Source organism: Scatophagus argus, chromosome 7 (assembly GCF_020382885.2).
Source record: "Scatophagus argus isolate fScaArg1 chromosome 7, fScaArg1.pri, whole genome shotgun sequence".
Lineage (NCBI taxonomy): Eukaryota > Metazoa > Chordata > Actinopteri > Scatophagidae > Scatophagus > Scatophagus argus.
The window spans coordinates 6,522,906-6,538,187 of NC_058499.1; the positions used below are offsets into that span (position 1 = coordinate 6,522,906).

Consider the following 15,282-nt stretch of genomic DNA (forward strand, 5'->3'; position numbering starts at 1 on the left):
CAGTGGAAAAAATACACTGGGGGAGTAGAAAGAAGTGTGTGTGTGTGTGTGTGTGTTTGAGAGTGAGTGAGTGAGTTTGGGGAGTGGAGGTGACAGACACATGGCCAAGGCTTACCTGTTCCCCTGCCATGATTTAGAGTTTTTCTTTCACTGCGCTGCTTTAAAACATCTGGCTCCAGAGGCATTTAAGGTCTTGACTGATAACCTGCAGACTACTTCTTAATCTCCATCTGCAGTGAATATACCATACGGAGCGACAAGAAAGGGTGTTTTCTCTGTTTGCTTTAATCCTCTACATGCTTATCTTTTTCTTTGTACTGTAGCGGCATCATCTAGTCAGAAATCATAACCACAGAAACACTGTGGTTGTGATTTTTCAAAGAAGCAAAAGACACACCAATTTCCAGTGTACTCGTTGTGGTGAAACTGCAAATGTGTGACTGTGAGTGATGCCCATAAAACTCGCAAAGCCTGGTGATGGTGCTGCAATAGAGGCAGCAGACTGCAGCCCCCGTTGTCTTTCAGTGGTCAGAGAGACGGAGAAAAATTCTGAGGATGACAGTTCGATGAAAACATAGAAACTTCATTTCAGAGAAATCGAATTCAATTAAACTGTGCTACCATGTACTACCAGGAAATTCACACCACAGAAACAGGCTGCTATAAGCATATCTGATTGTTTGGTAAGTTATTCATGCTCTTCAGCAACAAATAGAGGATCAGGCTCTCGGCAATGTTCACCAATTAAATGTAAGAATTATTTTAATACCACAATGTAATTTAATTCATTTTCCATAGACAGAAAAATTACAGTATATATTTATTCATTTGTTAAGCACATGAATTTATGAATATTTTTAAAGATTTTTTCTGTACTTTCAATTTGTAAATAATAATTTCTAGTAATATAATTAATTCATGTGATCCTGACCCAAAAAAGTGTCAGAAAATTGATGAATTGATCAAATAAATAAGTAACTCATTTAAGCTTCTAAAACTGACTGCAGTGGCTGCAGTGTTTGCCACATGTGTGACTGCACTACAGAATCTACACAAACGACTAATCTGCCACATGAACACCTACTGTCTACAGCAGGTAAGAAAGAAATATCCAATACCTCTCATGACAATGAAATTTAAAAGCTCCTTCATGGGAACTTAATTAATTTGTTTTTCATACTTTTCAAGAACTGCAGGTTGTCTGAAGATGTATAGAGTGAACAGAAAGTGTTAAAATTCCTGTATGGCAAGCCTAACATAAACCTGCACTGAAGGTATCCGCAGAGCGGAGTGTTCAGAACAGTTTTCATTTCACTACCAAAATTGAGTGTTAAATGCATATTTTACACAGTGCAATTTTAGACCACCAAAATACCTTCTTGTCAGTGTTACACAAATATCCCACCTCTCTCTCTTTCTATCTCTATCTAAAATAAAGGAAAAGGGATATTTTAGAACAATCACACCTCCAAAGAAAACACACCCAATCCCTCCCGCCCCATAATGCGATCGGAGCCTGTATCCTTGATGCAATGCCAGGCGGCCCATTTTAGCAAATTCAACCTCTGCTGACCCGAACCCAGCCTCAGTTCAAACACACACAGAGGTGTTCATTCAGACAGGTGTGGCAGGCACTTAGCCAGGGTGGAAGCACATGCACACACACAAATACATGCACCATATTATAAGTCTCCCTGCGGTCAAGGCGTGGGCCACAGTGTTGCAGCTCCCCCTTTAGTCAACCACTCTCCTCTCCTGCAGGTAAACGCCCTGGCCAGTAGCATATCCCTGCCTCTGCGTATAAGAGGGGAGAAACCACAGGGCCCCACAGACGAGCTCCATCAACAGGCCCTCTATTCATCTCCAGTGCCGGAACACTGGGCTCTCTGACGAAGCTCCGGCACCTGGCTGCAGATGGACGCAACATCAGAGGCTGGGTGGTGGCAGCACCGGTCGCCACACCTGAATAAACCCCCCCTACCCCCACCTCCGGCCCACATCAAATGGCACGGCTGGCCATTTTGAAAACCTGAGAGCTGAGAGCAGACCTGAGAGCTGAGAGGACTGAGTGAAAAAAAAAAGAGAGAGATTGTGGAAGGCTATAGGATTTGGCTGTACAAACAGGCCACTCAGGTGCTGCTGCAGACGACTGTTTTCATTAACAGGAGTGAAGAAGAAGAAGAAGAAACTGAGCCCTGCACAAGAGGAGGAGGAGGAGGAGAACATGGAGAGAAACACACACACACACACACACACAAAAGACGACAGAGTGTATTTGTACAGGTGCTTCCAATGCTGGAGAAGGGAGGGAGGGAGACACACCTCTGAGAGACAGGGAAGCATCTATACCAAGTCTGGGAATCCTCCAAGGAAAGGACTGGATTGGGCCTTTGATTTCTCTACAGTCAGAGTAGGAGTCAGTGTAAATATACAGTCACATACTAAACATGACTGATATGCTTTAAACTCAGAGGTGTAAATAAATTTGTGGAGCTACTGAAAACACCACCACCACTACTACGCCTTGCACACTGAGATGGTCATTCTCTTCTACACAGCCTGTTGATTATTTTAACAAAAAAAAGAAAATTTCACTGGAATGGCATCAGCTTACAAAACACACGAGCTGGGGCTTTCTGTCAGGCATTTTATTTAGTTGATTTTTTAGATTGAGTTTTTACTGCACGTTCTGTTCAGTGAGTACATTGTCATTCTACATGCTGTTTCCATAACTGAATTAAAATATTTGATTCAATTTCAGTTGCTACAGATAAGTATTAACTACCATTAATACAAATCTAAATTTTATTTGCGAGGATTTCTATTCCACAAATAACAGTCCTCTTCAGCAATTTGGCTTTTGAACTACTTCCACTGCTTCCTTCCTCTTCAGTAATTAATGATATTTTTGCAATCATTAATGAAAAAAACATTTCAGAATCATCTGGAGTTTATCAACACTTTGTTTGTTTGTGTGGAAAGAAAAATCCTCAAGCGACCATATTTTCGAATTACGTTTACAGCACCCTAATTATTTAATTTTGCCTAATTATGTAGGTTCATTAGTTTAATTTGTATATTTAACCCCAGTGTTACAATGCTGTAATCAATTCGGACAAACAATATTAAATAAAAACATTCCAAATAGCTGAGCAAAGAACTGCGTGGAATGGGCTAAATTATAAAGGCAACTAAGAAAAACACTAAGTGTCATTACTGTAATCCTGTGAGTGTGTATTTGTTAGCAGCACTTGGTTCTAATCAAAGCAAACACTTTTCCAGATTTCCTAAAACTGTCGCCCTCAAACAACAGACGGAGCAGCTATGACGCCACGGCGCTGCTCAGTGAGTCGGGCTGTGAAAACAGCAACTTCCTGAGTTCTTTTTCTTTTTCCCTGATCTGATTTTATTTCATTTTATTTTTATGTGTTTATCTATTTATCCAGCGCTTGTGTTGCTGGTGAAGTGACACTGATGCCAAAGTGAAGGCATAAAATCTAAGGAAGGTTCACCACTGTTTTTTTCTCTCTCTTTTGCAAATTTGCAAAATACACATAAGCTATACATATGTAAACATTAGAGCGCTCCAAATGCAAATCTTTCAACTGACTTGTTTTGTTCTTGTTTTCCAGGCAGCATTAGGATGAATGGAAAAGTCAGGATTGTTTGAGCACATTTACAGGAACGCTGCTCTCTGTTAGTGAATATAACCATTGGCTGTGAGTATATTACATCATTATTAAACACAGCAACTGACTATGAGTCCATAAACAGAAACCGCATAAACTGCTAAATTGTGAGCATCCTAAGACACCCGGCATCTTGTTTGAGCTTCAGCCTTTAGAGGAAAGGAATTGGAAAACAACTATTCACCACATTATCATCTTTTCTACGGACCGCACTGTCAGGTACGACAAAAACCTCATATGAATGAACACAGCTCTTATTTGCCCGTCTATTTTTGGCTTTGACTCAGTCTGGCCTGGTTCATGGGTAGTTACTCATGCTGATTTTGGATTGAACCCTGATCCACTGCACCACACGCGAATACTTACTAAACCAGCATGCCGTGACAAGCTCACTTCAATCCACCACTGCGAGCAATCCGGGCAGATTTAAGAGGAGCTATTAGAGCCAAGATGGCACTCATATCATTTCCAACCACTGCACACAGGCCGGTCAATAATCTAGATGCAGCAGTTAGAGATCATGCTGGTGAGAGTATCTTTTTATTTGGTCTGGACGGTTTATTTATGCAGTACTTGCTTTGCTGAGTCTCTGGATTTTCTAACCTGCGGTGAGAGGCCATAAAAGCAGGCCATTCTCCCAGTCACTGATGGTCCCCCACCATAAAATCCTCCCCAGAACCACCAACACCACTGTAGGGGGGGAGTAAACACTCACACCCCTTATGAGAGCAGCATGAGGGCCTTCATTAATGCACGATGGCCAGCACGAAAACACACTCTCTAATTAAGTACTTCATGAAAATGCCTTTTATTGCTTTGGGTGTGACTCATGTGTCATAAAAGATGGCTTGCCGATTCTCTTTTTTGGCTCCTGGTAGGAGAATTTGATCCTGTGGCCAGTGATCTCTCTCTCTGTGGAAGAGCAGTAAAACTTAAAACACACAGCATCATCTTTTTTTTATTTCTGTAGTGCACAGTGTGTGGTTTAAATTTGTGTGCCCTGGTCCAACCAGGACCTTGTTTTACAAGCAAAATTTTAGTTACATTTTTTTAACATGTACTTAAGTATCACATATCTCTTGTTTAAGTAATCTATATAACACTCAAAAATAAATGCTGGGGAGGAAAAACAAACAAAGAGCTTTATTCCAGTAGGCCATGGAATGGATATTCTCCATCTTGTGAATGTACAAGTTAAATCATAAAAGAAAAGTCACTTGTGGCCTGGAATGACTCTCCCAGTATGAAAACAGTATAAAACTTTCCCCTCATCTTCTCAGCAAGATTTGAGGTGACAGAAAACCCTGAATTACTTTAACTGCAATTACATTTGTAAATATTATTCAGTTTAATTCTTCCTGACCAAACCAACAGTTCGGGGGGCCCAGAACCATCGTGTAGAAAAAAAAGGGGATAAAAGTGCACTGCAAACCTCAAGTGCACGGTAGTACAAGACACCATGGCAACCCAAGCAAAACTGGAACAAGAAGAAGTATTATGTGACTGCGTTTGTTTGTTATGGTTTAAGCTTCCGTGTTTAAGTGTACATATACAGATTTGTGGTTAAGACATACTACACACTGCAGGTCAAATAATGACTTTCATTTGAATTATGATAACAAGCAGACACTGTTACACTGCACACTGTTTTTCGGGAAGGCAGACCAAAGTGTTGGAGCTTTGAAAGTCAAAGTCTAACACCTGACACTGGTGGACAGCATTGTTCTTCAGTTTCAAAATGGTAGTCAATAACAGACCATACTTTGACTTACAGTTTTTGGATGCAAGAGTACGTAAGGAGATCTCCTGCAACAAATTTAGCATGTTGAAAAACATTACCACATGCATTGCCACAGTGTTCTAGCGGCATTGTGAAATTCACTCAACCTTGATGGAGAAAAAAATGTTTTAAGCAAGAGCTGATTCAGAGGATATATTTCTCTCCAAGCTGCCTGAAATTGGATTTATCTTTAGTGTCACAATCCCTCCATCTATCCAAAGTGGAAATAAAATAAACAGAAACAGGTCAACCATGACACATCCACCTTAAGTCCACATTGCAAAAAAATGTTCCAACTAATCGCATGGCAATGTTTACCAAATGCAGGCGCAGCACAAAAATGGCAAAAAAACATCTGTGTTTGAGTTCAGACGACTTTTGAAGCGAGACCTTCACACACTGCAGCAATGTAAAGATTAAACAAAGTCTAATACATCCAAACGAGAAAAGCTGGAGTGGAGGTCACCAACCACATAAAAAGCCCAGAGTCTATAATGAGATTAACTATTGAATCTCTCCATGCAGAGCTCCGCAGTCCAGAGAATATGAATCAGTGTGTGGCTGTTTCACTGAACCGAGGCTATTTTCTATTGTTGTTTTTTTTCATGTCCTAGAAATTGGCAAAAAGTAAAAAGCACAATTTGTTCTTTTCTTTATTGGTTTCTTTCACTATCTCTTCATAAAGCAGCAGCACCTGGGCAGCTTTCCTTGCTGCGGGGCAGGAGGCCTCGGAGTGTACGCCATCAGTTTGTCTGTGTGCATGCAGTATGTGTGTGCGTTTGTGCCTTGTGCATGTGCCTAAAGCGGAGCCCTTGCCTTGTCTAGTTTGTCATTCTAATACTTGGCAGTAAAGCCAGAAAAAATAAGGAGGATTTGCTGGATATTTTCACATTAGATCCGCTGCTGATTCTTGCATAAAGCTCCATAAAATAACCCAAATATTTAAGGGTTAAAAGAAGACTCCTGTGACCTGAAACCTTGGAATACATTTTCGATTTTTTCTCGTGACTAAACACCATATGTTTGAAACGCCCCTCCGTGCCATTAATATCAGAGTACAGTGAAAAACACAGGCATACAGAAGCAACGCAGACAAAAAGTCAATTTGTTTAGAGCTCGGCACAAAAGACGCCAGTTGCTGAGAAGAGAGAGGCCCCTACTTGAAGACAACAGGCCATGATGCATGTGTCTCTGCCCGCAGTCCCCTCCTGTGGCGCTGCAGTGGGTTTTCATTGTTTATCTCTGGATAGCCTGTAAGAGTGGAACTAATCAAGAGCTGCCTGCAGGTGGCCCATGCAGGCTTTTACAGGTCTGAGAGAAGACGAGGACGAGGACGAGGAGGAGGAGGAGAAAGACACAGGAAGAGAACCTGGCCACACCCAGTGGGAAGAAGGCCTCAGGTCACAAGATGACAGACATTACTGATCTGGTGCTGCTAGACAGAGAAAAGTACCAGGAAAGTTCGCCTTTTTTTTGCATAAATGGAGACGCAGTGAGAGAGAGAAAAAAAAGAGTATTACAACAGAGAGCAGCCAGAGAGAGATAGGACACAATCACTGCAATCAGCTAAACAAGACCTTCCTCTGTCTGGGGGCCTAAGAGGGGGTACTTGGAAACATTTACTCATTCCCCAAGAGGGTAAATGTCACTCTGCCTTGGGAGGAATTTAGACCCAGCAGCAACACTGGGGTTTGTTATGATTTCATTCAACACTTAAGGCATGGTCACACATGGGCGACCGCGGGCGAATGACCGTCGTCTGCCGGTGCTGATTGTGGCCGGTGCAGGATGAGACAAACGTAAATTAGTTTGGCTGTTTGTAATCAGTCTGAGGAGTCAACCACAAACACACACAGACACACACACACACACACACACACACACACACACACAGGGACACACACATAAGTCTTTTTTATTGGCTGAGGCTGTCATTTTGTCTGTCAAAGTTCATCCAAGTTTAACACCAGGCAAGGCCAGGATATGAATTTGCTTGGCTAAGGGAAGCAAATGTTTTTGTTTTGTTTTTTTCACTCCATCATTCATTTGTACAGAACAGAAATGAACAGGAGACGAATGTTTGTCAGTGTTAATTTCATGTAAATTTACCTTCTTGAAGTGTACTGCTTCACACGCACACTGTATTATATTAAACTGAATTGCAACAAATAAAAGCCAAATATACGCTGGCTCAAGTAATCAAATAGTGAAGGACGTGTTTACATTCAAAAGGGAAGAACTCTGTTTACGGTCGTGGAACCGTGTATGTGCTTTTTTTTCCTCCCCTTTTTTTCTATTTCAGATATTACATAAAATCCAATGAGTCACCATAAGCTGGTTTTACACAAACAAACAAGGCAATAATAAACATTTATATTCTCAGGGAGGAAAAAGTGTGCTTGTGTGTGTTTGTGTAGGTGGGTGTGTCTGTGTTGGGTTCAGAAGAGCAAAAGACATGATTGCGTGCGGACGCTGCCCTGCACCACTTCCTCTTCAGGAGTCCAGCGAAGTCACAGCCAGCTGTGTTGATGCCTCTCACATGTTAACTAACACACTCACACAAACACACACACACACACACACACACACACACACTCATTCTAAAGTAGTCTGCTTCCACAAAGCCAAACAAACAGTAGAACGTTCCAGGCAGTGCTGTCACATAGAAAATGTGATAGAGCCACTAGAAATATAGAATAAAGACTGTGGAGGCAGAACTGCACAGAAAACTGAGACAGCGTGTGAGCATGCAGGTTCCCTCAGTCAGTATGGGTGGATGTGGTGGACAGATAAGGATGCCAAATGACAGTGCAGTCCTCGGTGGCGTGACACCAGGGGCAAAACAAACCAGCTGCTATGGGAATGTGACCAGCGTGGTCCAAATCTAAGTCTGGCTGTCAGAGATGAATTACGCACACAGAAGCCATGCAATGGATACAAATAGACACGGTCTGTCTCAGCAGCAGCGAGACTCGCTTGCTCACATGAGAACCCAGAGCTTCCACGCTGAAGTGGTCAGACTGACACAAAAAAGGCAATCAAAACTGGAATTCACACCTTGCAGTTGTGCCTTACGCACACCAGTTCACTTGCAGTTTCTGTTAGCATATAAATTAATTAGCATATTATTAGCATATAAATTCTTGAGTTGTGGCAAAAACGTGACTCGGAAAGTCACAACCTTTGTCGTCCAAATTCTTATCAGTTCATCCTGGTGTCCAAGTGGATGTTTGTACCGAATCCGAGGAAATTCCCTCAAGGAATCCCTGATGTAGTGCATTCGCTAGAATGAAATGGACGGACGGATGGAAAACCCAAAAAACAATATGCCTCCAGCCCTGGCTATTGTCAGTAGGGGGACATAGAAATATATATAAATATTCACACATGCTGAATTTTCCCTGACACATTACCATGGAAGTAATTTTAATAATACATGTAATTTTTAAGAACATTCAGGTTATGCCTACATCTTTTCAAGGGTCATTAAACACCAAGAAAGTATTGATATTGTGAGGACAAATGTTTGGCAGCAAGTTTCAAACGTGAATGAGAATAATACTTAAGCACCAATGCAAAACAATAGGTTTCATGTGGTTACATAGGGGTGGTGCAAGTAGCATATTTAATTAATATTAATTTTGGTAGTGTCTAGTCATGGTTTCTACAGCTAGAGTTCAAAGATGACTTGGAGAAGTGGAGAGAAGGGGGCGGAAATAAAGAGCGAGAGAGTCAGTACAGTGGCTTGTGAAAATCAAGTGCTGTGGGGAGAAAGAGTCCTGGACGGATGCCACCAACACGCAGATCAAAAGACTGCACAGGAGAGAGGGAGTGTTCTGGTGTTCAGAACCATGTTTTAATGAAAAAGTTTGATCTGCTAATGCCGTTACCAAATTACAGGATTTGAAGATCTTCTGTGGGCAGAGAGCATTTTTATCACTGTTTAGATATTCTGAACTAAAACTTGAAACTGGGGGAAACTATGTAAGGTTTTTTCCTGAAAATGTGTACAAAAGGTGCTTTGAACTTTTTGTTTTTAAGAGGCCACAGAAATTGGAGTGGAATGAATAAGAAAAGCAAAAGAGGCCAAGAGGTGACTGCATTGTCCCAATCTGCGAAGGAAAATGAGTGAACAGAATGGATATTGGACAGAAAGACTGTATACAGTTTATGAAGAACATCATCTGACGAACATGAACATGAAGAAGATGAACACACATATTGAAAATAAGGAACAGACAGACTTCAAATAAAATAGCTGAAAGATCTTGTCTCATTTTCACTGTCATTTTTACTTTCAAGACACTAGCTGACAGACCGCACTCATGCTTTCATATCAAGCCCATTTCAGAGTAATTGAAAATCTACATACAGCACGCTGTAGTATCCACTAAGATTGGTCACAACATGGAAAAAAGCGATGAGGAAATAAATAACTGTTTGTATATGCAAACTTGGCCAGTAAAGCTGATTCTGAAAAGCGTTGGACCAATACAACACCTGTGAGCAACTATCTATCTCTCTGTTGACCCATAATAAGCTTTAGCATGTCCAGCTCATTCTTTTTGCCTCTTAAGTATATATATATATACACTAAGAGGACATACACAGGACTAACTGCAATTTAAATACTAAAAAATACTGCATGTCAATATGTGAAGGTACAGCAAAAACACTCACACTGCATCTCAAAGCCTTCAGTGCACATGAGCGACCATCTGAGGCATGAAAGGGTTTTGAGGCCCACTGTGATGGATGTACACAATGAATTAACAACATTTATTATTAATGAAAAGAAACTAGCATACACTATAAAGACAGAAGTATTGGGACACCTGACTGATCACACCAACAGAGACTTTAATGACATTCCATTTGGGCCAGTCAAGTTCTTCCACACCAAACTCCTCCAACCATGTCTTTATGGACTTTGCCTTGCTGGAATAGAAAAGGTCCTTCCCCAAACTGTTGCCACAAAGTTGGAAGTATAACATTGTCCAAAATGTCTTGGTATGCTGAAGCATTAAAATTTCCCTTCATTGGAAGTACAGGGCCGAGCCCAACCACTGAAAAACAGCTTCAGAAAGAGGTGTGTCTGGATACTTTTCCCTATATAGTGTATATAAAAGACATAAACTACTAGCAACCCTGTGTATTTTTTGGGTTTTTTAAGGCCTATAATCTGTTGATACCTCTAACCATCTGTATTTAGTCCTATGGGACATGGTATTATCTCCCTGCTCAGCATGTAATCGCCTAATCTGGATGCAATGATGCAACATGACTCAGCCGCAGTGGGAAAAGCAAACAATAGTGTTGACATGTTGTCTGTGCAAAGTCTTTCCACTTTGCTCCTACGTGAACACTTGTAGTTACTGTTGATAGTGTAAACTTGTGAAAACACCGTGTGGGAGTGATGGCTTGTTGACACTGGTGAGAACACAGGACTCATTGGAGAAATAATTGTTTTTGTGGCCCTCATTAATGTTCTCTGCTGCAGCTCGTTAATACAGGAAGCAAAGAAAATCTAATTACATCAGAATTACGTTTTGGTTCGCATCAAGGAAACTGTGGTTGACTGAGTGGGTCTGCGGGGAGGAAGGAACACCAACAAAACGCATTCAGTATTCACACGGCAACCAACAGCAGTGAATTCTCAATCCTGTGGGCATGTGGTGACAAGCCATCCAGTACCTTAACATGCCCTACAACCTATTGAGAGGGATTTCTTTGACATTTCCCTCGAGACTAAAGGGATAATCCCCTTTATAAGTCTCTGTACCTGATATGGCCTTGGCCCTCGAGAGTCTCTTTAACCCTCAAGAGAGTTCAACAAAACATCTTCACTTAGAGAGCAGCTAGAGGGGCTCTCTGGTCTGACAAAAGGCCTTTAGGTACTATGACAAGTAGGGAAATGAGTATTTTATGTATGAAAGAATGGAGGTCAGTGCGAGGTGATGGATTGGAGGGAGATGAGGGCTCCAGAGAAAAGCACAGGGGACATTTTTGGGGACTTACTGAGCTTTGTCAGTCACCACAGGCAATGGGATATCCTCACTCATGTAGTCCAGCTCATCGGTTAAGCTGTTGGCGCGGGAGATGTCGATGGAGGTGCTGTTATCATGATTCTTCTTTACTACAAAGAACACAGATAAGAGATAATATTTCCAGTACAGTCACATTAGGCTGGCATGCTAGCCATTCATATCCATTTCATTTAAATTAAGGAGATTTCTTTTTCAATTAATTGATATGTTTGGAAAGGACAAATGTGGTAGTTACAGGACTCTGAAGTGAACATGTAAGTAATAAGAGTTCCAGTAATTATTAATACACATAGTTTAGCTTCTCTTGTAAACTATTTTAAGCTACAGAGGAACTCATTTCTTATGTTAAATTGAATAATAGTTTGAAATTTCCAGTCAAATGACAAAGTTGGGGTTAAAGGCAAAATAAGCTGGCAAGTGCAGACATATTTCATTGAGCGTATCAGTAAAAGCAGATACAAAGAGAGGTAAAGAGAGATACCTGGAGAGCCAGGGCAGCTCAGAGTGAAAGACGACCAAGAATGATGAGGAGGGCCTGATGCCGTGCAAACAAAATTAAAATAAGGGGAAAAAAGAAAGAAGAAGGACAAAAAGGAAAAAGGGGAAAAAAGTTTAACATCTATTTTATCAGTGGGTTTTAGCACTGTTCAATTGTCTGTTGATCAGCAGGGAAAAGTATCCAAGTTGCACATTTTTGAACAATTTATATGTAGAAAAAGAAATTGCAGTGCGCCAGTTCAACAGTGCAGCTGGCTGGCTCCTGGCTCGGCTAAAACAACAGCAAAGAACAACATGTGAGGCTGGGGCTTGACCTGCAGTCAGACTGTCAGAGTTTGATAAGTCTCTGCTTCAAACCACCAGACCTCCATTGTGATAAAGAATGGAAGCAAATCTGTGCCCAAGAACAGAATGACCATTCCAATTCAAGCAAAATCTATTCAACATTTCTAGTACTCCATCATCGAGTTTGTTTAACATTGTATAATCCGGAAGCTGAGACAGCGATTGAGAGAGACAGAGTGAGAGTGAAGCAGAGAAAGTGAAAGAAAGGGAGGGGTGGTTAACCACAGCCAACAAGAGCCACCTTTAGCCTCAACTTCAGCTCTCTATTGGAGACGAGAACTGGCTTATCGGCTGCACAAACAGGATAAGGGTTTATTAACAACAGTTTATCTGGCCCATCACTGCCGACATGTTTGGTGTGGAAAGTATGAGAAAAGAGCAGGAGAGTTGGAAAGAAAGATGAAGTTAAAAAAAAATAAAGATACAGTGAGACAGAGGTACAGAGGAGAGGGGGGGGCGCTCCATTGAGAGATTCTCACAGACAGGAAGGAGGGTGGGGCCAGACAGATAAGTGGAGCGATAAGCCGGACAGTGACTAAATCAAACAATGACCAGTTTATTTCTGACTACTGGAGCCCCACAATGACAACTTATCAGCTCCACACAGCCCCCTCCCTCCCTCACTCACATTGGTGTCCCAGTCTCGGTCCCCACAGTCCCCTGGGCCCCTGTCCATTCCTGGCCAGACCAACCCTGTCCCTCACCCGTCGTGTGGTGTTGGCAGGGCACCCAGTAAAGAAAACAGGCCAGGTCAACCCAGGACCAATGTCTGAGTCTCTCTCTGCTTGGCTCTGGTTTGGTCCGGATGGGGACAAAGGCCCAGCCAGCCAGCGAGTCTAATTAAAATACTGTCTGGGCCACATTAAAAAGGCAGGCTAGCTAATGATTAACACAGAAGAGTTTTTAATAGCACAAGAAGAAGTACTTAACCAGTGGAAAGGGCCACTGCTTAGACAGTGCAGTGATCACACATACAATAGACGTTCACCCTTTGTGTTTTTTCTTTAGATAAATCGTATAGATGAATAACAGATATACAATAGAGTCTACATCGTTTTCTGTCACTTGGATTTTGTTACAGCCTATACAGCCTTTACAGCCTGTGCTTTAACTGTGGAACAGACCCTAGAAAGAGCTAACACGAGACCAGAGTGCACTAAAATATTATTGTATGTCAACATTGTCTCTGTAACAAAACCTCATAAGCTGTGGGATCAGTTGTGAAGGGGGAGTTAGAAGGACTCACCTGGTTGTTTGAACATTCTGATAAGCCCTGCGAACAAAAGGCAGAAACGTTCATAAGTGACTGCAACGTGAATGATGCACATGACAATGTTAGCAGAAACGACACAAACACATCTTTCCAGCTAATGCAATCAATCTATCAGTTCTTGCTTTACATCAAAACAGCAATTTTGTTTGACAATTGCTTCCTTTTTTATTGACAGGGACAATAAATCTGATGTTTGTGGCCACTTACCCCACTTACAGGTGTTTATTTAAAGAGGCTATCATCAATAACTTTTATATTAACAATGTATGACATGAAAATGTGAAAATGCAACAGTGTGAAAGGGGTTGTTTGTAACTAATTGCAACCTGAATTTGCAGGTCCCCTTGGCTTTAATAGAACTTTATAACGAGTTTCAGCTCGTTGTTTAGCTGTCCGGCCCACAATTTTACTGTTTTGGTTAACTCTTGCTGCTCACAAAGAGCTGTTTTTGGGCCACAGCAGGCAGCTATTTTGAGTGAAGAAGCTCTAAAAACACATTGCACACTATCTGTTAAACAGCAGACAGGCACAGATAGTATCTGGCTTGTGGAAACAGTAGAGCATTTAGCAGCTAAAGAACCACTTTGACTAGACAGACCTAAAAGAGAGTGAACATTAAACTTAAAATTGGAAGCACAGATGTCTGATCATCCATATTTTCTTTTAAAGGAACAATGTACTTTGTTCTAGTTCACAAACTGAACAAACGACCAAACTACAGAGTCATGCAGCTTATATTAATTAAATCATAAACCCCTACAGCAAAATCTTTATTAAATCAGTTTGACATTTAGGGTAGTATTTCATAAAACTTAAAAAAAAACAGCTGCATCTCTTGATCATTTTATTTCTAATTCAGCAGCCCAGTGCCAAGATGAAACAGTGATGTAAAAACAATAAATTAGACAGCATCCCTCGTGTAGGCAGTAAGCATTACAAATACTTGTTTTATGGCTGGATCTGAAGTAGAGATCATACAGTCCCATGTTGTTTCAACTCACACACTGTCATTAGTGACAGCAGGCTGCAGGCTTTTTACTTGGTTTTAATGCCATCCGCAGCTTAGCCAATTCATTTTTCCACTCCATAACCTCAGCATGTGCATTCATTTATTTATTTATGCATATTTACTGATTACATAAGCATAACCTTAAAATTATTAGACATGATGCACTCATGTTGGCAACTTGTACACATGTAAATACAATAATGAATACTGGATGGTTTCAGATTAAGCTTGATTGGATAGCTTTTTCCACATGCACTGAAGACATGTGTTCTCCTTCATTATCTAAGATCCACCCAATAAAGCAGGAAACTACACAACTTTTCCCCTCATAAGCGGTTGCTCTTCTACTGATGGTCTGCCTTTATGTCTACTTTATGTCACTCCAGCTCCTTTTATGATCACACGCTTTGACAGGAAAAACTCATAAAGTGCATTTATTAACCTGGAGTCTGGGTCAATTCATTTGGCGGGGATCACTTTTAACACAGGAAGTTAAACGAGCGCCCCCTTGACCAGTCAGCCATCAATCATGTACTGTACGCACAGACCTGTATTTAATTTAAAAAATAAAATAAAAATTTTCTTGTTAAGTACAAATGGCAGTAACAATTATGAACCACCATAGGTTGAAGTTTTAGAAT

The 15,282-nt window shown here is 41.1% G+C and overlaps 1 protein-coding gene across 6 annotated transcripts in view; it reads right to left on the reverse strand.

Annotated features, from left to right (window-relative positions):
* Positions 1 to 15,282, reverse strand: part of kcnq1.2 (potassium voltage-gated channel, KQT-like subfamily, member 1.2) — a 161,650-nt gene that overhangs the window by 115,756 nt on the left and 30,612 nt on the right. For 4 of the 6 annotated variants that reach the window (XR_006843940.1, XM_046395368.1, XM_046395366.1 and 1 more), the window contains exons 12-14: positions 13,606 to 13,632; positions 11,998 to 12,051; positions 11,488 to 11,605 (exon numbers count right to left, since the gene is read on the reverse strand). Coding sequence is in view for 5 of the 6 variants with exons in the window: in XM_046395368.1 (XP_046251324.1) it covers positions 11,488 to 11,605; positions 11,998 to 12,051; positions 13,606 to 13,632 (199 nt within the window). In the remaining variant the exon portion in view is untranslated. Of the gene's footprint in view, positions 1 to 10,484; positions 11,606 to 11,997; positions 12,052 to 13,605; positions 13,633 to 15,282 lie in introns of those variants that run through there. The other 2 variants (XM_046395371.1, XM_046395369.1) reach the window with 2 other exon arrangements.